This window comes from Coregonus lavaretus (assembly GCF_964263955.1).
Source record: "Coregonus lavaretus genome assembly, chromosome: 34".
NCBI classification, from domain to species: Eukaryota; Metazoa; Chordata; class Actinopteri; order Salmoniformes; family Salmonidae; genus Coregonus; species Coregonus lavaretus.
Genome location: NC_140021.1, coordinates 12,794,412 through 12,822,411, shown reverse-complemented (window position 1 = coordinate 12,822,411; position 28,000 = coordinate 12,794,412). Strand labels below are relative to the sequence as shown.

The 28,000-nt window shown below is 47.2% G+C and overlaps 1 protein-coding gene across 1 annotated transcript; it reads right to left on the bottom strand.

Moving 5' to 3' along the window:
- Positions 1-28,000, bottom strand: LOC311109345 (phosphatidylinositol 5-phosphate 4-kinase type-2 alpha). The gene is made up of 10 exons (XM_084152197.1): positions 27,063-28,000; positions 9,841-9,938; positions 9,634-9,730; positions 8,808-8,960; positions 8,047-8,193; positions 7,891-7,929; positions 2,914-3,027; positions 2,520-2,757; positions 542-645; positions 1-428 (listed from the first exon to the last, which is right to left on the bottom strand). Exons 1-10 carry the CDS (start codon positions 27,201-27,203, stop codon positions 348-350), a joined length of 1,212 nt encoding a protein of 403 aa, XP_084008323.1. The 5' UTR covers positions 27,204-28,000; the 3' UTR covers positions 1-347.

The window sequence follows — 28,000 nt, the reverse complement described above, 5'->3', positions numbered from 1 at the left end:
AACGGGGAATGCAGAACAAACAACAAACAAAAACAACAACAATGCAGGGTGAGGAAATGGTGTTAAGAGGCAGTAAAAAAAAACATTCCCAAAGTAAACAAAACAAGTTAATAAAAAAGTACTGACTAGAACCTAGAACACCTGTTCTCCTGTTCAATGTAACAGAGATCAAATCAACAGATGAGAAGATGAATGTAAACGAATGATGGTTTTAGCTGCTGAGAGGGACACCCCTGCTGACGGAGAGAAAGAGAGTGATACCCCCACCCATCCCTTCTCTCCTCTCTCCACTTGTTTTCCTCCATATCTCCTCTCCCTAAGTCCTCCTCCCCCCCTTCCCCTGGGGGCTATGAGAGAATGGTGGTGATAAAGTCGTAGAACCTCTTGGAGTACTGCTCTGGGTTCACCGTGGAGATCTCAGCTCCCGCCTGCAGGGGGAGACACACACACGGTGGAAGACAGTGAGTCAAGGGAAGAAACCCAAACACACAACATTCACACCAACGGAGGCGTAGGCATCCGACCTCACACACATACATACCCCGTGTTTGACGGTCTTGGCAGCATGAGCAGCCTTCTTCTTGGCATCGTAATGCTGCAGAATGTCAATGACCGCCATGAAGTACACCTCCTTCCTAGGAGCACCTGGACACAGACACACAGGATTATCCCTATATTATAAACTGGGTGGTTCAAGCCCTGAAGGCTGATTGGCTGACAGCCGTGATATATCAGACCGTATACCCCAATATGACAAAACATGTATTTTTACTGCTCTAATTATGTTGGTAACTAGTTTATAATAGCAATAAGGCACTTCAGGGGTTTGTGATACAGTGGGGGGAAAAAGTATTTAGTCAGCCACCAATTGTGCAAGTTCTCCCACTTAAAAAGATGAGAGAGGCCTGTAATTTTCATCATAGGTACACGTCAACTATGACAGACAAAATGAGGAAAAAAAATCCAGAAAATCACATTGTAGGATTTTTAATGAATTTATTTGCAAATTATGGTGGAAAATAAGTATTTGGTCAATAACAAAAGTTTCTCAATACTTTGTTATATACCCTTTGTTGGCAATGACACAGGTCAAACGTTTTCTGTAAGTCTTCACAAGGTTTTCACACACTGTTGCTGGTATTTTGGCCCATTCCTCCATGCAGATCTCCTCTAGAGCAGTGATGTTTTCACTCAAAATCTCACGATACATGGCCCCATTCATTCTTTCCTTTACACGGATCAGTCGTCCTGGTCCCTTTGCAGAAAAACAGCCCCAAAGCATGATGTTTCCACCCCCATGCTTCACAGTAGGTATGGTGTTCTTTGGATGCAACTCCGCATTCTTTATCCTCCAAACACGACGAGTTGAGTTTTTACCTAAAAGTTATATTTTGGTTTCATCTGACCATATGACATTCTCCCAATCCTCTTCTGGATCATCCAAATGCACTCTAGCAAACTTCAGACGGGCCTGGACATGTACTGGCTTAAGCAGGGGGACACGTCTGGCACTGCAGGATTTGAGTCCCTGGCGGCGTAGTGTGTTACTGATGGTAGGCTTTGTTACTTTGGTCCCAGCTCTCTGCAGGTCATTCACTAGGTCCCCCCGTGTGGTTCTGGGATTTTTGCTCACTGTTCTTGTGATCACTTTGACCCCACGGGGTGAGATCTTGCGCGGAGCCCCAGATCGAGGGAGATTATCAGTGGTCTTGTATGTCTTCCATTTCCTAATAATTGCTCCCACAGTTGATTTCTTCAAACCAAGCTGCTTACCTATTGCAGATTCAGTCTTCCCAGCCTGGTGCAGGTCTACAATTTTGTTTCTGGTGTCCTTTGACAGCTCTTTGGTCTTGGCCATAGTGGAGTTTGGAGTGTGACTGTTTGAGGTTGTGGACAGGTGTCTTTTATACTGATAACAAGTTCAAACAGGTCCCATTAATACAGGTAACGAGTGGAGGACAGAGGAGCCTCTTAAAGAAGAAGTTACAGGTCTGTGAGAGCCAGAAATCTTGCTTGTTTGTAGGTGACCAAATACTTATTTTCCACCATAATTTGCAAATAAATTCATTAAAAATCCTACAATGTGATTTTCTGGAGAAAAAAATTCTCAATTTGTCTGTCATAGTTGACGTGTACCTATGATGAAAATTACAGGCCTCTCTCATCTTTTTAAGTGGGAGAACTTGCACAATTGGTGGATGACTAAATACTTTCCCCCCCCCCACTGTATATGGCCAATATACCACGGCTAAGGGCTGTATCCAGGCACTCCGTGACAGCCCTTAGCAATGGTATATTGGCCATATACCACACCCCCTCTGGCCTTATTTCTTAATTATATAAAATGAAGCCTACCAGAGGGCTACAACCATACTGCTCATCTATTTGGTATAACCATACTGCTCATCTATTTGGTATTTCTGACCCACTGTTTTGAAGTGAACCCTTTACTTTTTAGTCTCCTGTACCACTCCTCCTATCCCTTTCCTCCTCCTCCCTCCTTCCCCCTCTCCACTCACTGTCGTTGCTCTTGATGGCATAGACGTCTATGGTGGGGTCAAACTCCCCGGGGGACAGGGGCTTGGTGCTGTCCAGGGTGTTACTGGGGGAGTCAGGGGGAGTGCCAATCCCTCCATCACTCTCCCCTTCATCGTCCCCCTCGTTGTCCTCACTCTCCACCTCCTCCTGCTCAGCCCGCTCCACGTCATGGATCCCCACCAGCAGACTGTAGTCCATCAGCTTCAACTGGGCCAGGAACTGGAGGGAGAGAGAGAGGGAGAGAGGGAGGAGACATAGAATAAAGTAATGGAGAGAGTAAAAGGGGAGAATAACATTTTAGAGTGAGACCAGGATTAATCCAACCCAAGTATTCATTCCCTCACACCAGAAGAAATAACAGAACCACAAACACACCTCCACGTCTTTACGTAGTTTCTCCAGGAACATTTTCTTGTTGTCATCGTCGATGTAGATCTTCTGTCCATCGTTGATGAAGTCGTTGTCCTTGTAGGTGGGCAGCTCCTTGGCCTGATGCCCCGCACAGACAGACAAACAGTCAGGACAGCAGAGGACACACCTGGACTTTATAACTATTTACATTATTAGAAAGGAGTCAGAATGAACACTCTTTAAAATGATCCTCTAACTAACTGACTCGTTGAATAAAGTGATCTGAATCATGTTTGTCTGTGACACATATAACAACAGTTCGAGACAAACAGTGTGAGCTCTATGGAGGCTTGTGAATTTCCATTGAGCCATCTGGCTACAGTACCATGTGTGGCCTGTGGTCTGCGGGGGGAGGGGGGGTGGGCGTTATTCTGTGGCAGAGAGGAAGGAGTGAGCAGGAAATTAGGTTACAGCAGCAGCACTGCTCAGAGAGCTGACAGAAGCAGTTCTATGGCAGCACGAGGAAAGCAGCCACACAAACCCACACACATATAGCAACAAACACAAAGACCACAAACAATGCTGCGATGGCCAAGGCACCCTTGCACACTCAAATGGGTGAACGTTGTAATAATGTGGAGAGTCAAACAGCAGGTAGACACTAGTACCAGCTACAGACAGCATCCTGAAAAGAATATACATTCCAGATATCCAGCCACCCATTCTATGCATCCTCAATCTCTTCCCAAACACCCATCTTCCTGATCAACCCCTCTAATCGCTCAATTATCAGTTCTATTCTCAGAGAAAGTATAGAGGAGCCCATACAAGCAGTAGATCAGGTACTGTACGTAATGGTTGTGGTTCAGAGGTAGACTGGGCTGACATGGTAGAGTAGCAGTAACAAACACCCGGGCTCCCGAGTGGTGCAGCGGTCTAAGGCACTGCACTGCATCTCAGTGCTTGAGGCGTCACTACAGACCCCCTGGTTAGATTCCAGGCTGTATCACAACCGGCCGTGATTGGGAGTCCCATAGGGCGGCGCACAATTGGCCCAGCATCGTCCGGGTTTGGCCGGTGTAGGCCATCATTGTAAATAAGAATTTGTTCTTAACTGACTTGCCTAGTTAAATAAAGGTAAAATAAAAATAAAATAAAAAAACAGAATAGATGAAGTTGGATGAAAACAGCCACGAGAGAGAGAGATGGAGAGAGAGAAAGAAACAGATAAAGATGGGTTGAGAGAATGAGAGAGAAAGAGGGAGAAAACAAGAGAAGAAAGAGGGAGATCAAAGGGTCATTGCACATGGCCTTCAATCAGGTGACCGAAGGCAGTTTTTTGATCATCATCATCACAGTGCGCTACAGGAAGTTTGTGGCACATCAGATGTGAGTGATGTCGCTCAATAGTGAATTTGTCACAGCTTGGGGAGAAAGAACAGGAGAATTGTACCAGATCACCAACTGAAGTATCAAAAATATACAGTCAAACCTCCAGGTAAATAAAAACAAAAGCAGTCAGTGAAACAGGTTGGTGTGATGATAGTACTGCAGGATTGTGATTAGTAGTCAGGAAGGACAGGAGAGGAGAGGCCAGGCCTGGTGGTGAGCAGCTGCAGCCCAGTGGTGCTGTGCTCTGGGCATGCTCAGACAACAGCTGTTCCAACCAGCCACGTGTCTCTCTCTGCCTGCACGTCAACACTGAATGGGAATCTGGGTCAACTACACACAGGCTGCATCTGAAATGGCACCATATTCCCTATTAAGGGGACTACTTTTAGCCAGGGGGACTGATGGGCCCTGGTCAAAAGTAGTGCACTATATGGGGAATAGGGTGCTATTTCAGAAGCAGACACACACTCTCTGAGGTACAGCATCATCACACTGTGTGTGTGTGTTTGTGAGAGGGACAGGAAGTGAAAGTGATTGGTTGTGAGTCAATAGCCATAAAGGAAAAGGGGCAAAAACAGCAGTTTGAAAAACTGTTCCAGAATAAGCCAGTTCCGTCTGTCTGTTTCCTACATGCCAGTCCATTGCAGGTGTCCTGTCCTGTATCCGTCATGACATGAATCTGAAAAAAGCTATGAAAATAAAATGAGATACGATTGATCTGATAACTTGAGCATGCCTGGCCTTGGTTCTATAATATGATTTGATCTGATAGGTAGATAGATTGAGCATGCCTGGCCTTGTTCCTTACGTCTCTTACGTGTTTCATGGCGCAGTAAAAGCGTGTGGCGATCCGCAGCGTTTGCAGCCTTTGCTGAACGTTAGATTTGGGCCGCGGGGGCGCATCCTCAGGAGGGCGTGGCTGCTGGAAGAGGGGAGCGGGGGAGGGATGGAGGGAGGAGGATGAGAGGAGAGAGCCGGGGAAAGGAAGGAAGGAAGTTGGAAGGAAAGGCAAGTGTTTAGGAAATACACAAACTGTATTAGTTTTGTTTCAAGCGAGGCAAGGGAAGAGAGCTTCTGAAAGAGCGTACAGCCTGGCAAGTGCTGCTAGAAAAGCCAAGGTTGCGGGTTCAATTTCCGCAGGGATCACATACACATACTAAATTGTATGCTCTCACTGTACTGCAAATCACTTTGGATAAAAGCATCTGCTAAGTGGCATATTATATTTCATGTAAACAGAATCTGCATATCCTCCGGTTTTGTGCGCATAAGGAAGAGCTATAACAGCTAGGGTGGCATTTCAGGTGTTCTTTTAGACTGCTGCTTAGACAGACTGTCTCAGGTAAAAGCCATGTCGCCTGTAGGGAGGGCCAGCCGGTAGCTAACAGTGTTAATAACAACTACCAGCTGGCACAAGGAGCCCAGGGAGAGGAAACAACAACGTTAGATAGCAGAGATCTACAGTGGTAAACAGGTACCATGACAAATCTCTGGACCCAGGGGGACAGCTGGGAGTGCAGGCTTTTGTTCCAGCCCAGCACTAACACAACTGATTCCTAATCACATCACTATTCATGGTCTAAACATTGACTGTGATTAGATCACTTGCATTAGGTGTGTTAAGAGCTGGGCTGGAACAAAACCCTGCACAGTGCATACCGCAGCTCCATTGCCCACCCTGGCTGTAAACTATGAATATGTTCATGTAAAATAAAAATCCAGGTTCCATGTGAGGACAGTAGGACAAGTGAGTCCACAGCATGCAGCACAGAGTGGGGCTGGTCGGGGTGTTGGAGACACAAGCCTAGAGATGTAGGACCATGCAGAGAACATGCGAGAGAGAGAGAGAGAGGGGGGGGGGGGGGTTGGCATGCAGTCAGTCAAGAGGGCTTGTTGTTTGTGTGTGAAACCCTACACACCATACCGCTGTTACACACATTACACCACCTAACACATACTAACTACCATGTAGCTCAACACACACCAAATACCCTGTACCTCCATTCACCCCTCCAGTATTTATGAATACACAGCAATGGACACATCTCAGTCACAACTCTTAACCAACTAACCAATTAAATCAACCTAACCTGAAAATGCAGAAAATGTGCATTTCTAAAGCCAGTCTGCCATTAAAGATTAAACATGATAATGCATGTAGTCACGCCCGAACATACACACGACTACACTCAATGTGAGAAGGTGTTTTATTCAGTCATGTAATTGAACAGTGATGGTGGGTGGCCATGGCATGCCCGTTTACAGATTTCTGTGAGCATACAATGTGTGTGTGTGTGTGTACACTGTATGTCAAACTTTTAAGACAAAACAGTACACAACTTGAAGGCCTGTGAATGCTGCAAATGTGGTCAAAGCAGAGGCAGCAGTAGTAGAAGCAGCAGAAGGTACTTATCGTAGTAGTACTGCGGCTGTCGTGGTTGGAAAATGAACAATTGAAGTCCTTCCACATCTTGGCTAGTCCGTTATCGCTGATCTGTCAGCAATAACTACTGGCATTTTGTAATAGTCACACATTTTCACACACCAAGCTGAGAGAAGAGAGTAGAGCTTACTGTGTAGTACAGAGTGTGTGATCAACGGCTTCTGTACTTCCATTTAAGTCCTTATTCTCTTTGTCAGATATATTTAGACTGAGGGGTTCCCCGAAGTTACAACGCCCCGCTGGTTCTGGTGTTCCACCCGGCCAAGCTTCTACAGTCGCTAGAGGAAAGATCCGGCCTTTCAGGGTCAAATGATGACCTGGCTACTCAGACACACACACATACACACACACGCACACACGCACACCCACACTAAACACAACGTCCAAAAACAGTATGCCGCAAAGAAGATTCCTGCCAACAGGGAAGGTTGCAGAATCCCAAAGCCTGTGTTCTGTTTGTACAACTACCATTGGCTGAATCACAGATATATATTTAGAATGTATGGCTCTGGGCTGAATCACTCATTCACTCTCAGAGAAAGTCTGCTCTCATTACCAGAAAACTGCCTCATACAACAAACAGCATCTGATCAAATAATCCAGGAATGTAAACGCACACACACAAAAAACATTCACTCTCTAGAAGACAAAGAACAAAGCATTTGGCACGCACACACACACACCTCAGTCTCTCACACACAGACAGCAAGCAGGGGAAGCACTGGAACTGCTGTAGCAGTAGTAAACTGATGGAGCAAACTGAAGACACAGAGAGCGTGCAAGAGTATGGGGAGTATAATGGGCAGGGGTCTTAACAGAAGAGGATGGATGGCTTGAACTACCCCCCCACCCCCACCCCCACCCCAAAAACCAAAGCAAACCAGCTCAGTAGAAGTTGAGCCATGTAGTTGATGATGACAGAAGGAAGGGCAGGTAGGTAATGGACAGAAGCTATGTTGGTTTAAAGGACCAGGTGTTAACACACAGCTCGCTCCCTCCCTCGCACCCTCGGTTCCTCCACATGGCTTTTATAGGACAGGAAGTGGCCAGGAATCAGAATCAAACTACATAATCAGTGTCTATATCAATACATTAAAACACACCATGTATAGGTCTGGTTGTTTTGTGTGTCTGTACTTTGTGTGTGTGTGTGTAAATTACTGTACCTTCTCCTTGTCGCTGGCCTCCCTGGCCACAGTGGAGCCCTGACAGACAGAAAGATGTCAGACATTCCTTTTTCCTTATAAAAGTCTACAACTATCTCTCCCCCCTCCCCCCCTCCCTCCCTCCCTCCCTCCCCACCTACCTTCCTCCCCACCTACCTTGAGGTCATATTTTTTGTAGACGGAGAGGCGGTGGGAGAAGACGTTCCTGGTGACGATCATGTAGGTCTCGTCTCCGTCCACCGTGAGGCGGTACATCCCCAGGAACTGAGGCAGCAGCGTGTTGCCATGACACTCCACTATGAACTAGAGAAATAGAAGAATTAGAGGAGAGTTGGATTAAGACTCACTTTGGTACTTCTTGAGGTGTGTGTGTACCTGGTGGTACTTCTTGAGGTGTGTGTGTACCTGGTGGTACTTCTTGAGGTGTGTGTGCACCTGGTGGTACTTCTTGAGGTGTGTGTGTACCTGGTGGTACTTCTTGAGGTGTGTGTGTGTACCTGGTGGTACTTCTTGAGGTGTGTGTGTACCTGGTGGTACTTCTTGAGGTGTGTGTGTACCTGGTGGTACTTCTTGAGGTGTGTGTACCTGGTGGTACTTCTTGAGGTGTGTGTGTACCTGGTGGTACTTCTTGAGGTGTGTGTGTACCTGGTGGTACTTCTTGAGGTGTGTGTGTACCTGGTGGTACTTCTTGAGGTGTGTGTGTACCTGGTGGTACTTCTTGAGGTGTGTGTGTACCTGGTGGTACTTCTTGAGGTGTGTGTGTACCTGGTGGTACTTCTTGAGGTGTGTGTGTACCTGGTGGTACTTCTTGAGGTGTGTGTGTACCTGGTGGTACTTCTTGAGGTGTGTGTGTACCTGGTGGTACTTCTTGAGGTGTGTGTGTACCTGGTGGTACTTCTTGAGGTGTGTGTGTGTACCTGGTGGTACTTCTTGAGGATGTTGTGCATCTCGGCCACATCCTCACTGGTGATGGTTTTGATGACATAGCGTTTGTCATTGGAGGTGTGGAAGCGAGCGCCGCTCCGACCCTGAGAATCACTGTTCAACGGAGCCGCACGGGTCAGGGAGTTCTACACAGAGAGAGAACAGTGAATCACAAATGTCTATAAAAATCTGAAACTTCTTTTGAATCTATAGAGAGAATGTGAACGAGAAAGGGAGAAATTGTGGAGAGAGAGATAGACAGAGAAAGAGAGAGAGTGGGATTGTGTGTGATTGTCAGAGACAGCTGTAGTCAGGCAGGCCTCTAAGGCCCTGTTATCCCTCTCCCACACCCTCCAACAGCCCAGCCACTGTGTGTGGACAGACACCCCTCCTTCCCCTGGGTGTGTGCCACCCTCCTACCACCTCGTGCCCCCCAGCACACAGCTGATGCCCTCCAGAGTAACCTACCCCAGTCCTCTCTGTAACCCCCTCCATGTGTGCTTGTTCCTACCCTCAGCCCACTCCTTCTCCCTCCACCGTAATATAAACATGAGAGACAGCTTCAGAGGACCAGAAAACATTGACCTCCCTAATGCCAACACAGAGCACACACTCTACCCTGGGAACACACACAGACACAGACACAGACACAGACACAGACAGACAGACAGAGAGAGAGAGAGAGAGAGACAGACAGAGAGAGAAAGAGAAACTTGGCGATAACCATGAAATAAATCTTGCAAGATTAGGAAGAGAACAGAGAGAGAGAGGGGGCGAGAGGAGAAGAGAGCTGTTCAGTCTGCTTCTGCATGTGTGTACCTGGAAATCTTGGTCGTCGATGCCAAACCGTTCTCTAAGGTTGCGGAACACCAGAGGACAGTACTCCTTAAACTTGAAATGGCTCGGCATGTTCTCCCTACACACACACCAAAACATAGAGTCACAACACTGAGTACAAGCTGTTATTGTGGTAGTAGACATTTAACATCAGAGCAATTAAATTAGTGTGTGTGTGTGTACACTTACTTGTTGAAGAGGTGATTGTCCACCTTGATCTTGGAATAGGCCTTGAAGTCATCAGGCATCAGCATGATAGGGATCTGAACATGGCTCAACTCATTGATCTGAGAGAGAGAGAGAGAGAGAGAGAGAGAGAGAGAGAGAGAGAGAGAGAGAGAGAGAGAATATTGTCGAGAGAGAGAGAGAGAGAGAGAGAGAGAGAGAGAGAGAATATTGTCGAGAGAGAGAGAGAGAGAGAGAGAGAGAGAGAGAGAGAGAGAGAGAGAGAGAGAGAGAGCATATTGTCTTATTGTAGAGTAATGACTAAACATAAAACTCCCATCAGATTTAACTAATGTTAGTCAAGTCCAGAGGCTTGTTTTTTTATTCAAGATGAGCATACAGGACCTCAGACCTCCATACTCATCAAACCCCCTTCATCAGTCTCTTTAGCTCAGTGACCCTCATTCCTGGTTGTGCAGGCTTTTGTTCCAGCCCAGTACTAAATGCCTGAAGACTAACAGCCCATCTATTGCTGCCAACAACCGTGACTAGACATTCTGTATTTCATCTACTGCAAGAAATGTGAAACAAGGTTTTTGAATCCAACACATGGGACAGAGAGTGTGTGCGGAGGAGGAGGCAGGCAGGAACAGGGTTGTAGTCAAGATAGCCTCCAGACAGCATGGATCTTCAGAGCTGCCGTGACTCACACAGATTGAGGGATGGGGCTGGAGACAGATTGTCATACTCAGTTTCTAGCTGTCTGTGTGAGTGTTTGTGTGTCACTCTGCGCGTGTCATGCTGAGGCGCTGTTCAGGTCCACAGTCTATGGTTTTATTAACTACTTATTATAGCTGCCACTCCAGTCTTATAGGTCTGTTACAAACATAATGAGACCAGGGCCAATGACACATCATGGTTTTACAATTACCCAAGGAGAGGATCATTTCCATGTAAAAGGACCCATGTGCACCAACAAGTGAAGTTCATAGGAGCATGTCAAATTGGGTGTCAAATGAAAGCAAAGAGTCAATCTTTTCGAGAAATTAAGGCATATATACATTTTTCCACCCAAAACATTCGATTTCTGGTCGAACAGATGGAAAAGGGGTCTTAGAAAAAACCTCTAGCAGAAAAAGTCTTAAAGGGTAACTCTCAACCCCAATCTCAGCCTTTGCCCAACCCCATCAAATGTAAAACAAAATTGCTCATAAATATTACTTTTTGGGGGTGGGTAAACATAGTTGTATCTGATCCCAACTCTTTCTCACTAAAACATACCTACAGTGCCTTAGGAAAGTATTCAGACCCCTTCACTTTTTCCACATTTTGTTATGTTACAGCCTTATTTTAAAATCGATTAAAAACAAATTTTTCCTCATCACTGTACACACAATACCCCATAATGACAAAGCAAAAACAGGTTTTTAGAAATGTTTGCTAATTTATATATATATAAAAAAAAAAAACGAAATGCCAAGAGTGTGCAAAGCTGTCATCAAGGCAAAGGGTGGCTATTTGAAGAATCTAAAATATATTTGATTTGTGAACACTTTTTTGGTTACTACATGATTCCAAATGTGTTATTTCATAGTTTTGATGTGTTCACTATTATTCTACAATGTAGAAAATAGTAAAAATGAAGAAAAACCCTTGAATGAGTAGGTGTGTCCAAACTTTTGACTGGTACTGTGTATATACATATATATATACACATACATATATATATATTTTTTACATTTACATTTTTAGTCATTTAGCAGACGCTCTTATCCAGAGCGACTTACAGTTAGTGCATACATGTATAATTATTTTTTTTCCCATACCCCCCGTGGGAATCGAACCCACAACCCTGGCGTTGCAAACGCCATGCCCTACGAACTGAGCTACATCCCCTGCCGGCCATTCCCTCCCCTACCCTGGACGACGCTGGGCCAATTGTGCGCTGCCCCATGGGTCTCCCGGTCGCGGCCGGCTACGACAGAGCCTGGATTCGAACCAGGATCTCTAGTGGCACAGCTAGCACTGCGATGCAGTGCCTTAGACCACTGCCCCACTCGGGAGGCTACTGCTCGACTAAAGAAATCTTGGTCGACCAACAGCCTATCGACCAAACAATCGACCAGTCGACTAAATGGGGTCAGCCCTAATTTCTGTGTAGTACAGATCAGGGACCAATAATGAAATTCCACTTCATTTACTGTAGGTCAATAACCCAAAAATATTTTTTCTAAATTCAGTGTCAAATCAAATCAAAACATAGCTGACACCCCATTATTTCCGCGGATATCTTTGAATCTGAATTCGGAGCAGATATTCAACAGAGTTTTTGGACAACGTGGACAAACGTGGGCATACATTATAAGTGAAAAATCTGAGTCTCAGCGCAATTCCGTTATATTCTGTCATTTCTGTAAGAACTTGATTAAAAAATGTACCATAGCTAAACGTTTATGTTGCAATCCAATATAGTGGAAAAGTATCGATATCATCTTATCATATCATCCTGTTTTAATAGGTAGTGGGCCAATATGCCCCTGTCATGTGGGATTGATGCCTGCATCTCTCGCCTAATGCTGAAGGATCCACACAACAGACGGTGTAGAATATGGTCTCAGCAGGACTCTACTCCTCCTCTAGACCAATTCAGGTGTAATAACATCCGAAAGAGAGCGAGACTGCAGCTTGGTCCAGGAGGAAAGGAGACAAGGAAAGGAAGCTAGTGGACTTCAGGAGGGGGCAGGAACTTGATAGATGTTAAGGAGAGAGAGACTGTGGGGTGCCAGGTAACAACGTCACCCAGAGAGACTGTCAGTGATGTGGGGTGCCAGGCAACAACGTCACCCAGAGAGACTGTCAGTGATGTAGGGTGCCAGGCAACAACGTCACCCAGAGAGACCGATGCATCCTGTGTACATCAGAAGGAGACGTCCCCACATCACAAAGCTCTATTTCACACACAGTACAGAGGCAGGAGAGAAGACAATGCCCCTAGACACACACCTCCACTTCCATTCTCATGCCTGTAACTGATCAGATACACATGCAAAGCAGGTGAGGCTCTCTCTTATCATCGGAGGGGAGATGAGCGACATGACCTCTGTGAAAGTAGTCAGTCCACCCCCCCCTCCCGCACACGCACACAGAGACAGAGGAGTGGCACAGGGCCAACCTTCAGGAGGCAGGCAGCAGCAGCAATGTATTCTGGGGGCTGACAGTGACAGAATACAAACATCTCCCCTGAAGGAAGCAGGATTACTAGTCTCTCTGTCTAATTATATCATGTTGCATTCATCTGTTCAGTCAGGCAGGCAGGATTTAGCCCAGAATGAAGAGAACCACATAAAACAGCATTCCCCGGACCTCTAGGTTTCGAATACCCTGACCGGTCTATGGATGTGTTCCAAATGGCACCCTATTCCCATTATAGTGCACTACTTTAGACCAGGGCCCAGAAGTAGTGCACTATAAAGGGAATAGGGTGCCGTTTGGGACGCATCCTATATATTCTAGTCACTGTGTTCCTTGGCCTGTTCTTATCACCTCGGAGTGAAACTGAGTGATGCAGAGTGCAGCTCTCATGTTTATGTTGTGTTTAATCTCCTCCTCTGATGATGACTCTTATCTCTCTGCAGCGCGTCTATCTCCCTCTGTCTATCTCAGCCTGGCCAACTTTCACAGTGCCATTTCCTGTTCTTCGTCGCCTTGGTGACGGAGTTTGGGGTTTCCGCCTCGGAGCAGAGTGAGTGCGCTCCGTGGCCCCAGTGGACAGGAAGTGGGAGAGGAACTCAGCACAGGGAGCCTAATTTCTCATAACACCCTCTCTGACTGACAGACACACAACTCTCTGACTGACAGACACACAACTCTCTGACTGACAGACAGACACACAGCTCTGACTGACTGACAGAAACAGCGCTGGCTGGTGCACCTGCTGACAGATCACTGGTACTTAAGTCAAGATAACCAGTTGTTACATGTATGGAAGATATAACAAGTACAACCAGTCTATACTCAAACAGAGCAGTACTATGGGACAGGCTAGACATTACTATGGTACAGTCACAGTACATAGGCCTACTCTAGCAGTTGGTGCTTACCGCTTAGTGACTGATTTAATGTTTGTTTGACTATAAAGGGGATAGATTTAGTAAGTGTAGCTGGTATGTAATCTCTCCTAGCAGCACTGACAGAGATATACTGCTCTAAACCGGATGACACCTGTTCAGGATAGTGGTCATATTACGCACATCGAGATCCAGCACATTTCACAGGTGCAATTGTGTACAAATCTGGCCTATCACATGAAAGGGTGCAGAATGCACAGTTAGGCTAGTTAGCAATATTTCCACCACTGTGTGTCTTGGAACAAAATAGTGTGATGTGATAAAACAAATAGGGTAAACCCTGTTCAATCTGTCTCACTCCCTCACGTCTTCTGCACCCCAACAGTAACATCTCAAAGAAGACAGGCAACCCGGTCCTTGTGATGGTTAACAATTCAGCCTGGTAGTCTCATTTCAGTCATCATGTGAAGAGAAACCCGCATCATTGCGTGTAATGTAGAATTAAATTATCGGTCTCCCAACCCCCATAACCCACCCGCACCCTCAAGTCAAGCGACAGCCTGCTTCTCCACGCCCCCAGAAACAAGCTCGGCTGCTTGGGGAAATGGGCTTTCAGCTCGACTGCCCCCAGCGTCTGGAATGCCCTGCCGGACCACCTGAAGGTAGGGCTGGGCGATATATCGAATTCATGCAAATTAATGTTTTTGCACGATATTCCAAATGCCTGTATCGCAAGAATCACGTTTTTATTTTTATATGAACGTTTATGTCCACTTGTTGTCTTTTTGGTCTCGTCTCCTTTGCTCCTTCTGTGCACCTTCCCATTTACACCAGAGATCTGGATATAATGACGAGAAGCACGTCTCTGCCCTAACAATGGGAGTCTTTCTCCCAAAGGCAGGAAGCCAGGTGACAAGGTCCAAAATAAGCCCATAAAAACACATTGGGCTTATTTTTGCCAGAGTGAAACCGCACGTTTCCCCTCTTTCTCTGGTTCACTCACACACACACACACACACACAAAGCCCCTCACAACAACAAAGATGAGAGATCACGTCTTCCTCTCTGACGTGCGGTTTCAACTCGCTATTTGCATTTGAGGTTTGGTCCAACAGAATTGGTCATATGGACACCGAAACATATTGAGACATTATGCTACCGTAATAGAGGAAAAGTTAACATTTCTAATGACACCACTAAAACGAAAGTATCAATGAACACTGATTCTGGCAAATGAATGCTCAGTTCGTTGCGTGCGGCATTGCGGTACTAAGTACCACTAGCAGCATTTTAGCCAAAGGCTGTTATACTAGCTGTCTAGTCTGTGTTATATAAACGTGCAATAAGCATAAAACACAATTATATAAGGAATTGGCAACTCATTCTCATTCTGAGAAATAAGGTAGGCCACTTGATTTCAACATCTGAACAAAGTGGACAGGCTAGCATGCTGTTCAAACAGTTGAAGACGGACAGAACGGTGTGTTCATAACAATTCAACTGTTCTGCCTTGTTAGCTAGCAAAAATATCAAAGTTGGCTAAACTTGAAATATACAGATTAGCTGGCTACTCACTAGCACGTGGGCTTGTGCTTGAGAGAATGTTTATATGAGACCTGTGTTCATTTTCTTTAGCCAAATGCCTGTCACAAGAAGTTAGTCATTAATAGTGAATGTGCATCATGTTTTTATTTTGTATTTGTTATGTAGCAGATGCTCATATCCAGAGCAACTTACAGGAGCAATTAGGGTTAAGTGCCTTGCTCAAGGGCACATCAACAGCTTTTTTACCTAGTTGGCTCGGGGATTCAAAACAGCAACTTTTAGTTTATTGACCCAACACTCTTAACCACCAGGCTACCATTATGCATGGTTCTGGTTAAATTTGTAACAAAAAAATGGCATTTTCATAGACAGACTTGAAAGCCAGATCAGTGACTATTGCAAAAAAGCAGGTTGAACTATTTTGATTAAATAATTAAATGTCTAGTGAAAAGGAAAGGAGGATATCTAGTCAGTTGTACAACAATGCATTAAAGTGAAATGTGTCTTCCGCATTTAACCCAACCCATCTGGGTCTTATGGTTGTGGAAGGTTTACGTTTAACCTAGGTATAAGTTCACAAGCCCTGAATTCATTAGGATTATTGCTGACTATTTGAAATGCAGTGTATTATTTTATTTATTTTTTTAGATATCTTGAAATCGGCCCATAAGTTTGAAAAAAATGTAGATCTGATTTTTAGGCTATATCGCCAGCCCTACCTGAAGGCACCACAGACTCTGGGCTCCTTTGAAACGGGCCTGAAGACCTTTCTCTTTAGGAAGGCTGTATGTTGATAGCTGTGCTCCTTGGTGTCCTTGTCCCTTGTAGTGTCAGCTGTGTTCTTTGTCAGTTTCCATGTATAGTTTATTTTATGCAATTTGAGAGTAGTCTGTAGCCTTTTCATGGGGGAGTAGCCTAATTCTCTCTGACTGACTCTGCCTCCAATAAAGCTAATCAGGACCAATTTCACACTATGATACTAATTACACCCTCAGTTACATAAGATATACACACCACACTAACACACCATTTCATGGTCTGTTCCCTGTTTATATATCCCTGCCTACTGTACTTTTAAAGGAAACCAGAGCCCTTTGTGACACTAATATATTGTCATGGTTTGGAACGGGGTGGGGGGAATAGGTTATGGCAGATTCAAATTACAAGGTTTTTTTCTGCATAGAAAAGGCTTGGGCGGGCCGCCTAAGTGTTTAAAATGCAAACATTTCTCTACACCGTCAAGATGGGGGACTTCTAAAATTCTCTCTAAAATTCAGCCGTGCCAACCGCTCTCCCTGCCACGCCCACCACCTAGGCCCCTTTTTGATCCAGAAAAAACCCTGGCCTCGCAGTCTATGATGATGTCATATGACTGAGTCTAACTTTAAAGCTTTGTTGGTGGTACGATTTCTTTGAGTGTGTGGGAAGCCAGACGTGTGGCTAAAATGTCACGTGCAGAGAAACTTGAATGGTCAAATCACCAGACATGTTTAGGGAGTAGCCAAGGTAATGAGGCTTTCAAGGTCACAGATTATAACTGTATAGAAACCAGGGGGCCTGGTTGGCTTTTAAACAATGGGACCACTACCTCTCTCTACTGTACATTAGCCTATTCATTATCACAGGCTGTAGACAGCATAGGCCCTATAGAAATGATAATCGTCATTCAACATGACCTGTTTATCACAATGTAAACAACTTGAATATAAGGAACCTGCCCTGCTCTTATCACTCTGTGTTTGACTAGATTACTCAAGTAGAGGTATAAATCATGTTAGCAGTAGAATACATCTGTTTTATTTGTTCCTGGCTGATATCATGCGAGTGAGGGGAATGGTCTCTGTATTGGCTAGGGGAGTATGAGGGTCCTGCCAGCTAAACTAAGCTAAATGCTAGCTAGGCTAATCCTGTGAGGCTATAAGGAAGGAACCCTTTCTTATTAAAACACCTTCTCTCTCATTACTCCCTTGTTTCCCCTCCACAGCAGAGGGTTAATGAGCACACACCACCAGGGCCAAGCTATGATAGGTAACATACACATACGCATGCACTCTATTCGCTTCTCTTCTCGTAGGGCCTACTGTACACACATTGATAGCCATGCAACGAGAGCACACGTGTGCTGCAGTTTCAACATCTACTGTTGGTGGCTTAAAGTGGCAATCAGCAGTTGCTACGTCCATTTTTGGACTTAAATCAATTATATGCATGTACCCATTGATTCTTGAAGAATATAAAACTTATAAATGCCTCATGAGCTTAGTTCAAAAGGTTACATTTCTCCATCCCCATCCCTCAGCTTCTTACCAAAACATAGGTGGGGAGAACGCTTTGTTATTGTTTCAACTGCTGATTGCCGCTTTAAGCTATATTCAGTTTACATCAATGTCATGCAATGTCATCGTCTCCTCAGACATAACGCGTAATATTTCCTTCTGTTCTATGGCAAGCTACAGCCATATGAATGCTGCACAAGCGTGTCTGAGAGATCACATGCACGCACGCACACACAGTGGATGTGCTTGTCTGGTCCCCGGGGACTGCAGGTACTTTGTGCGATCCCATCTATTCTGTTCTTCACCCATATTCACCACATATTAGCTGCAGGTCACTCCTGTGGCTATTAATAGGAACAGCCTCTTACGCAACACACAGACCCAGACATAGTCACTGGCTCAGAGAGAGGGGGGAGAGAGGGACGGGGGACGGGGGGAGGAGAGGAGGAGAAAGAGAGGGGACTGGGGAGAGGGGAGAGGGGGGAGCAGAGAGAGAGCATGAGAGAAGAAAGGAAAGAGGGATGGAAGTTGGCAAGGACAAAGATCAGGAGGGGCAGAAAAGAACAAGAATGAAGCATCAGATAGCTTCACTCTTACTACGAGGGACCAATCAGGTTCAGAGAAAATAGAATTGGGAATATATGAGACCGAGAATTACTTTGATTACGTTAATTAAACTACTGGTGGTTATCGACTCTCACTTCGTCTGATTGGTTACTGACTGACTGTACATTCCCCTAGAGTATTTCACTGATTTATAATGTATAATGCTACTACACATCAAATCATCACTGAAATGAATCACTGAAATAGTACATGTCTACAATGTCTACAATGTGCCCATGATTCACCAGAGACTTGTACAGACATTCTAGATAGCAGTATTTCTCAAACTCCTGTCCATGGATGAAGCACTACAGGTCCTTGCCTGGGATGTTGCTGGACCGCTGTACGGCTGAGGTACATGTCAACTGTCAGAGTGTCTCTCTCTAAGCTAAGTCCTATATCCTCAAGGCCTCTGTGAGGCTTTGGCTGTCAGACTGAGTTAGGGAGATGAAGGATTATAGACAGAGAGGTCTAGCTGCTGTCACTCATGCACTACCACCAATCACATAGCTGGAAGGACCGAGGCACAGAGGCGGCTAGCGCTTTAAAATCACAAATACAATTTGTGCTCAAACGACTACAGTAGATGTGCTGCTGCAAATCAAGAAAAGCTCTCTAACATGGTAATCTAGTGACATCTCTCTGTCCTCTCTACCATGGCCGTCTAGTGACTAACAGTTGAGTTGTCTAGCTCTGTCACTGGTTTCCCATGATGCTAGAGCTGCAGGAATGCAGTGAGCTGGTGAGTTTCCATGAAGTGCTAGTGAGTGGATGGGTTTGATTCATGTGTCCCTCAGGAGATAAGGGTTCTGTTTTGTTGCCTGCCTCGGTGTGTGTGTGTGTGTGTGTGTGTGTGTCTTGCCTCTGCACAGTTCTACTGGTGGACCACATTGTCAGGCCTACCACTCTCCCCATTCCATTCCAGTGTTCCGTCGCTAGCAGACATTACATCTGACCCCTACTCAAACCTGGGGCATTACCAGCAGCTCAAACACAATCAGCAGGCTTTCTATCTATTTCTAACTATCGCCCACACCAAATGACCAATTTAGAGCTTGTTGCAAGTCTGCAAGCAAGAGAAAGTCGTTGTGACCATGACGAGTGAAACTGTAAAGCAAGCAGCTTCAGGCATAAAACACGGCTATCCGTCACCCTGTCAGGCAATGCAAAAAGAGAAGTTTGAACATGTAGGCTATGCCACACTGGCCGGGAATCCAACCCAGATACGGTCTGTGTGACTAAAGTGGACCACATTAGCCCACTGAGCTAAAGCCTAGGGCATTAGCTCTCTCTGGGAGCTAATATAAGTATTCCGATCCCAGATGTGGTCACGACGTCACACAAGCCTGGTGTAGTAAACTACCACTTGGATAGAATACCATCTAGGCTAGGCTGTTGTGGTCGTGACACATTTATTGTGTAACCTCCCTTGGTTCCCCTCCCTGGCTTAACACCGAGATTAGTTAGGGGCAATTCCACAGTAACGGAATTATGCTGAAACACCGATTTTTCACTTAAAAATGTATGCAAAACAAAAAACATTTTTTTCCAATTTTAACAAACCATACAACTCTATACACAATTACTACTTTGAACAATTTACACAGTAAATAAAATAAAATATTAACTGGAAAAACTATACAGATGAAAAGTTTGGTAACAGACTAACGGTTACCAAATGTTGTATCTGCACAGTTCTTCCTGTAAATGTGTTTTTGTAAAATGTTCTGTGGAAACTGTTCAAAGTAGTCCTTGTGCATAGGTTCTATGGGTGGTTAAACTTTTAAATCAATGTTTTTAGTTTGGTATACATTTTAAAGGGTTAAAATCTGAGTCTCAGCATAATTCTGTTACCATGTAATTGCCCTTAGGCCCTGTGCAGTGGAGAGCACAGCACAATCAAGGCTCTTTCCATAAGAGTGTGTGTGTGTGTCCCCTCTTCTCATTCACACTAGTAACCCTGCACCTAAAGAGACTGTTTTAATGTAGAACTTTGAGCTGGGCTGACCAGCCTCTGATGCAACGTGAATGAGGGAGAACCCACACTGAGGGGGTGGGGGTGGGGGGGCTCAACATCAGTCTGTCTGGAACAGTAGAGGACCACCACATAGACCACTACAGAGATAGAGAACACCACTGTGTCTGGCCAACACTTCACTATTAAGGCGTCAGCATGCTTCAGTTCGCCTGGTGCCTAGACGAAATCGGCTAGCCGAACTGAAGGAGTGTGCTCGCATACTCCCTTAAAATAAATTTGTTTGGGGCCTCCCGAGGGGCGCAGCGGTCTAAGGCACTGCATCGCAGTGCTAGAGGCGTCCCTACAGATCCGGGTTCGATCCCGGGCTGTGTCGCAGCCGGCTGCGACCGGGAGACCCATGAGGCGGCGCACAATTGGCCCAGCGTCGTCTGGATTAGGGGAGGGTTTGGCCGGCTGGGATGTCCTTGTCCCATCGCGCTCTAGCGACTCCTTGTATTGTTGGGGTATTGTTCCCCTGTGCCTGTATTTTGTTGGAGCTACCCGTACCTTGTATTGCCGGGGTAGATTGTTCCCCTGTGCCTGTATTTCAGCGCAACTGTGTACGACGGAATAAACTCTGTATTCAGTGATTTACCCTCCTGTGCCTGACTCCTTCTAATCACACTCATCACAGAATCACCCACCCACTATGGAGTCAGCGGGAGAGGAGCGAATGCCTGGGTCGTGGCACGGGTCCAGGAGCATTCCACGATGCTGGCCAGCTTGGGGGAAGCGATGGATTGGGTTCTTCAAGTCGTCCAACGCCTGGAGAGGAGAGGACCCGATATGTCGAGAGCAGCTGGCCAACTGGATCCAGCCACCCACACCCCAGCACCCGGAGGGATCCAGATATCCCGACCACGGGAGTTTGACGGGACGGCGGCTCTCTGCCAAGGATTCCTCCTCCAACTGGAGCTCTACTTCTCCAGCATCAGGCCGGCCCCAATCGGAGCGGGAAAAGGTGTCCGCCCTCGTTTCCTGCCTCTCTGGGAAAGCCCTGGAGTGGGCCAACTCGGTTTGGAACGAAGGAGGAGCCGCGTTGGAGAACTACGGGGAGTTTGCTCGCCTCTTTCGGGCTGTCTTCGATCACCCGCCCGAAGGTCAAGAGGAGGACTTCGCTTTGGAGTTTCGGACTCTTGCAGCGGGGTCCGGGTGGAACGAGCGGGCCCTTATCGACCATTTCCGGTGCCATCTGCGGGAGGATGTCCGACAGGAGCTAGCCTGCCGGGACACCATGTTGTCCTTCACGCAACTGGTGGACATGGCCATCCGGTTGGACAACCTGCTGGCAGCCAGAGGACGTCCTGGATGGGGTCTGCCCGTTCCCACCCCGGCCGACTCGGATCCCGAGCTGATGGAACTGGGTGGAGCCGCCATCCGAGAGAGCGGAGGACGACAGCGACAGTGCCACTCTAGTGGCACGAAGGGACAGTACACCACACGTTGTCAACGCTCTTTTGGGTCTGGAGGCGGCAGGCAGGGCACTCTCGCATCACCCCAGGTATCGAACACCCACACTCGTTCAGAGCCCTCTGCTGCGCACGGTACCCTACCCATCTACTTTCCCGATCACATGGTAGTTCCCCAGTAAAAGGCGCTAGTCGATTCAAGCGCAGCTGGGAACTTTATGGACAGGGCATTCTCATGCCGTCTAGGCATTTCATTGGTTCCCCTATCCATTCCACTCCCCATCAGAGCACTTGATAGTCGATCATTAGGGTCTGGGTTCGTTCAGGAAGTTACTGCACCAGTCACCATGATTACCCAGGAGACTCATTGTCCCCTGCTTTCCCTGTGGTATTAGGTATCCCTTGGTTAGCACTCCACAACCCCACCTTCTCATGGCCGCAGAGGGTTCTCACGGCGTGGTCGCGAGTGTGTCAGGGTAGGTGTCTAGGTGTTTCCGTTGGTGCAACCACGGTGGAAAGTCCAGACAGTACCTCCACCGTGCGCATTCGCCCCCCCGCCCTAATTACTCGATTTGGCGCACACGTTTTCAAAAACGCAGGCTACCAAGTTACCAGCTCAAGGGGCGGGGGATTGTGCGATAAACCTCCGGGTAGACGCTGTACCTCCCATGAGTCATGTGTACCCCGTCGCAGGCTAAAACAGCGGCTATGGAAACATACATCACCGAGTCCCTGCGCCATGGGTATATACGTCCCTCCACTTCACCCGCCTCCATGAGTTTATTCTTTGCGAAGAAGAAAGACGGCGGTCTGCGCCCCTTGCATTGATTATCGACCACTGAACAAGGAGACAATCAGATTTAGTTATCCTCTCCCCCTCATTCCGTCAGTGATCGAGTCAATGCATGGGGCGCGCTTCTTCACCAAATTAGACCTCAGGAGTGCGTACAACCTGGTGCGTATCTGAGAGGGGGATGAGTGGAAGACAGCATTCAGCACAACCACGGGGCATTATGAATACCTGGTGATGCCCTACGGTTTGATGAATGCTTCATCATCTTCCAGTCCTTTGTGAACGAGGTGTTTCGGGACATGCTTGGTCGCGGTGTAGTGGTCTACATCGATGACATTCTGGTGTATTCCGCTACGCGCGCCGAGCCTGTGTCCCTGGTTCGCAAAGTGCGGGCCCGACTGTTGAAAAATGACCTTTATGCTAAGGCAGAGAAGTGTATGTTTTTCCAGCAGTCCGTCTCCTTCCTCGGATACCGCATTACCACCTCAGGTGTGGAGATACGTAATTGCCCGACTCCAACCACGGTTAAGGAAGTGCAGCGCTTCCTTGGCTTCGCCAACTACTATCAGAGGTTTATTCGGTGCTTTGGCAAGGTCGCAGCTCCCATTACATCCCTGTTGAAGGGTGGGCCGACCCGGCTCCGCTGGTCAGCTGAGGCTGACCTGGCCTTCAGCAAACTACGGGGTCTGTTCACCTCAGCCCCGGTACTGGCCCACCCCGATCCATTACTACCGTTCGTAGTGGAGGTGGATGCATCCGAGGTAGGGATAGGCGCTGTCCTGTCTCAACACTCGGGCACGCCACCCAAGCTCCGCCCCTGTACCTTATTCTCTAAGAAGCTCAGCCCGGCGGAGCAGAACTACGACGTTGGTGATCAGGAGCTGTTGGCTGTTGTCCGAGCCTTGACCATGTGGAGGCATTGGCTCGAAGAGGCGAAACACCCTTTCCTCATCTGGACGGACCACCATAACCTGGAGTACATCCGGGCAGCGAGGAGGCTGAATCCTCGCCAGGCCAGGTGGGCCCTATTCTTCACCCGGTTCGATTTTACACTGTCATACATCCCGGTTACGAAGAACGTGAAGGCAGACGCATTGTCACGGCTGTATGACACAGAGGAGAGGCCCAGAGACAACACCCCCACACGCCCTACCTCCTGCATTGTGGCGCCGGTAGTATGGGCAATGGACGCGGATATAGAGCAGGCATTACGCACAGATCCATCTCCACCTCAGTGTCCAGCTGGGCTGCGGTACGTGCCTGCTCTTATCCGTGATCGTCTGATCTACTGGGCACACACGTCACCCTCCTCTGGTCACCCAGGTATCGGTCGTACAGTGCGCTGCCTGACCGGAAGGTACTGGTGGCCTACCTTGGCTAAGGACGTGAGGGTGTATGTCTCCTCCTGCTCGGTGTGCGCCCAGAGTAAGGCACCTAGGCACCTCCCAGCAGGTAAGTTACAACCTTTACCAGTTCCACAATGACCATGGTCTCACCTAAGTGTTGATTTCCTGACTGATCTTCCCCTCTCCCAAGGTAACACCACCATCCTGGTCGTTGTAGACCGCTTTTCCAAGGCCTGCCGCCTCCTTCCTCTGCCCGGTCTTCCCACGGCTCTGCAAAATGCGGAGGCCCTGTTTACACATGTCTTCCGGCACTACGGGGTACCAGAGGATATAGTGTCTGACCGAGGTCCACAGTTCACATCCAAGGTCTGGAAGGCATTTATGGAACGTCTGGGGGTCTCAGTCAGCCTGACCTCTGGGTTCCACCCAGAGTCTAATGGGCAGGTGGAACGGGTAAATCAGGATGTGGGTAGGTTCCTGCGATCCTACTGCCAGGTCCGGCCGGGGGAGTGGTCGGTGTTCTTGCCATGGGCAGAATATGCCCAGAACTCTCTCCACCACTCTTCTACTAACCTAACACCATTCCAATGTGTTTTAGGTTACCAACTGGTTCTGGCACTGTGGCACCAGAGCCAGACCAAGGCTCCTGCGGTGGGTGACTGGTTTCAGCGCGCGGAGGAGACGTGGGACGCTGCCCACGTTCACCTCCAACGCGCCGTGCGTCGTCAGAAGGCCAACGCTGACCGCCACCACAGTGAGGCCCCGGTCTTCGTACCGGGGGATCGGGTCTGGCTCTCGACCCGGAATCTGCCCCTCCGCCTGCCCTGCCGGAAGCTGAGCCTGCGGTTTGTGGGGCCGTTCAAAGTCTTGAGGAGAATCAACGAGGTCACCTATAGGTTATTACTTCCCCCTGATTACCGTATTAACCCCTAGTTTCATATGTCTCTCCTCAGGCCGGTGGTGGCTAGTCCGCTCCAGGAGTCTGAGGTGCGGGAGGTCCCTCCACCTCCTCTGGACATCGAGGGGGCCCTGACGTACTCTGTCCGTTCCATCCTGGATTCGAGGCGTCGGGTGGGGGGCCTTCAGTACCTCGTGGAGTGGGAGGGGTCTGGTCCGGAGGAACGGTGCTGGGTCCCGGTGAGGGATATCCTCGATCCCTCCCTGTTGCGGGATTTCCACCGTTGCCATCCGGCTCGCCCTGCTCCACGTCCTCCTGGCCGTCCCCGAGGCAGAGGTCGGCGCGCTGCTGGAGCTGCGCGTCAAGGGAGGGGTACTGTCACGACTTCCGCCGAGGCTGCCTCCCCTCCTTGTTCGGGCAGGCTTCGACGTTCGTCATCACCGGCTTACTAGCCACTGCCGCTCCATATCTCATTATTCCATTTGTCTTGTCTTGTCAATTACACACACCTGGTTCTTATTCCCTCATTAGTCTGTGTATAAGTGTTCCCTCTGCCCCCTTGTCCTTGTGGGTGATTGTTTTATGTGAGTTGAGTGTAGCTCGGTGGAGCTACTCGTACCTTGTATTGCCGGGTTAGATTGTTCCCCTGTGCCTGTATTTTGTTGTCGCTCTCCAGCGCAACTGTGTACGACAGAATAAACTCTGTATTCGGTGATTTACCCTTCTGCGCCTGACTCCTTCTAATCACACTCATCACAGCTGTACGGTGTTTCCTCTGTCAAATTGGTGCGGCTGGCTTTCGGGTTAAGCAAGCAGTGTGTCAAGAAGCAGTGCTGCTAGTCAGAATTAATCTAAGATAACTTAAGAAATCTGTCATTAATTTTGACGTTTTTGCCGAAGAGATCTTAGTCGTGCATATTTACATCTAACTAAGATATTTGGTGCAGTATCTTTCAATTAAAAAAGAAGATGATTCGTCTCTCGTTGAATGACAACAAAGACTTTATTGAAGAATCCCTACTGTTGACCAATCACCGATGAAGGGGCGTAGACTTCGGCGCCAAACTTCGGCTTGCCTCTAGAACCATTTTTGTGTGTCCGAACAGCCGGGGAAAAAAACTAACCGAAGCCAAAACGAACAGAAATGTCACAAAATGTAATTATAATATATGCACGAACTCTACCAAACTGTTTTGGCTGGGAAGCATGCGGACGCCTTTACAGTAACACAGCCAAGGTTTATTCTTGGGCTTCTTTTCTGTTTAAAGTAATCTCTGGTTTACTCTGTTGGCTAGGCTGGGGTAATCATTTCAGGTCCATCTACAAAATAACCTCTGCTCTTTATTTAAAACCACTCAGTTTATGTTTACATGGCATTCAGTGAGTAAAAACGTCACTTCTTCTAAACAGCCAGTGTAGCATTGCAGAGATAATCTAATGCTGACATACCCAGAATATGGTGATCATTCATTCTTTGCATAGCCACTCTTCCACAGACGTATGCTAAAGAATTCAGCAAACTCCATTTGAGGTTTAGAACTTCAATGTTCTATCCAAAACAATCACAACATTCTAGTAAAAATGCTAATTAGTATGTTATGTCATGAAACATGGGGACAGTGAGCCTATGTTAAGCTACATGGCTCTGACTCAGCCTTCCTTCTGTGTACAGTGAATGACAGAGTGAGGAAGGGACTGAGAGCGATGATAAGCTCTCTGACATGGGAATATCTGCTCTCTCATGACACTGGACCCTGGGAGCTCAGAGAGCATATCCTACACACACACAGTAAAATAACTGAAAAACACAGAGGCTAAGCTACTTAGTGTCACATCGAGAGCGCAGTATAGGCTAATATTATGATAACTGTTCTATCAGCAATTCACATTTACCCCAGGCAGTGTGGTATGTCTTAATACATGCAGTTGGAGAAATTACACATGATATGGCTGACAATCTACCCCAACACCATGAGAAAGCCCACTTAGCTACCTAGTTAGTATTGCATTTCTGCCAAAGCTCTATTGAAAAACAACTACATTTGAATTCAAAATCAAGCCTGGTGTGACCAGATGCTGATTTGCATCGACAGGACGATAACCACTGCTAGCCGTCATCCCTGATTTGCACCTAGCAGTCTCTAGTATGTCAAGTCAACCACATTCTGACACATAGATGACACTATTGTTAGGTAGCTGAGCTTTAGTTTTAAGTTAGTAGTAACGTTACAGGGTCATGAAACATCGATTTGACCACCACCACCAACCAACCCCAATGGACCGACTTACCGAATGGTTGACTCCCCACATAAGGACGCTGAGCAGAGGGTCACTGGCTCGGAACAGCTTCACTTTTTGAGCCACGAAGTGTTTCTTCTTCGTCTTCGTCTTGCTCGCAATAGATGCGGCAATGCTGCTCGCTGTAGCCATCTTTAGTAATGTGAAATCGTCTGGATATCACTCAGTGACAGTTATTTATGGAGCTGGGAGAGTAGCCTCTCAATGATCACCCTTACTCTGCATTTAGCTAGCGAGCAATCCGAAAACAACAGTATTACCTAGCTACTCCAATTTGCCTTAGCGTTTAGTTAGCTGGCTAACGAAACTACGGTCGTTGATAATGTATTGTAAAAAAGTAACGTTATTTCCTTCACTGTCAGCTAACGCACCACTAACTCGTTAACCCAACACTTCCCTCCAACATCGTAAGTCACCTCTTCCTTCCTCAAACTCCTCAACCCCGACACGACAGCCTCACTGAGCCGACGTCGTTAGCATTGCTTACTGGCTAAACACCCAACTGACTGAACGCATCCAGGCAAAACATTTAGGAAGCAAAAGCGTAGCTAGCACCGCAATGGTCAAATAAAATACAAATGTTCATGCAGCCTCACTAATAATTTTTACAACCAACCACACTAAAATGCCATCGCAGATCGCCTGCCTACTGGTACTGCACACTCCTACCTTAGCTAACGTTAGCTTTAGCAGAGTAGTGGCAGCACTGCCCAAAGCTAACGGTCGTTAGCTTGCTAGCTAAGCTAGCTCGCTAAAATAGCTATTCAGTCCTTTTGGTTTTTCTCCCTCCTACGCGTTCGTTGGTCAGCCTCGAAATATGACAGTACCAAAGAGGATCAATCTAAAATCTACGGTTGATCAAATCTGTGTTCTTTCCTACGATGCTTTCGGCTCGGTGTTGCACTGTCAACTGACAGCTCGAGGGAGGG

What these genes read in the sequence shown, in the direction of transcription:
- LOC311109345 (XM_084152197.1), bottom strand. Translation starts at nt 27,203, where the DNA reads ATGGCTACAGCGAGCAGCATTGCCGCATCTATTGCGAGCAAGACGAAG. An exon ending in ACAAAAAATATGACCTCAAG is followed by an intron (nt 7,930 to 8,046) that starts GTAGGTGGGGAG and finishes TCTGTCTGTCAG; the next exon opens with GGCTCCACTGTGGCCAGGGA. An exon ending in CCAAGACCGTCAAACACGGG is followed by an intron (nt 429 to 541) that starts GTATGTATGTGT and finishes CTCCCCCTGCAG; the next exon opens with GCGGGAGCTGAGATCTCCAC.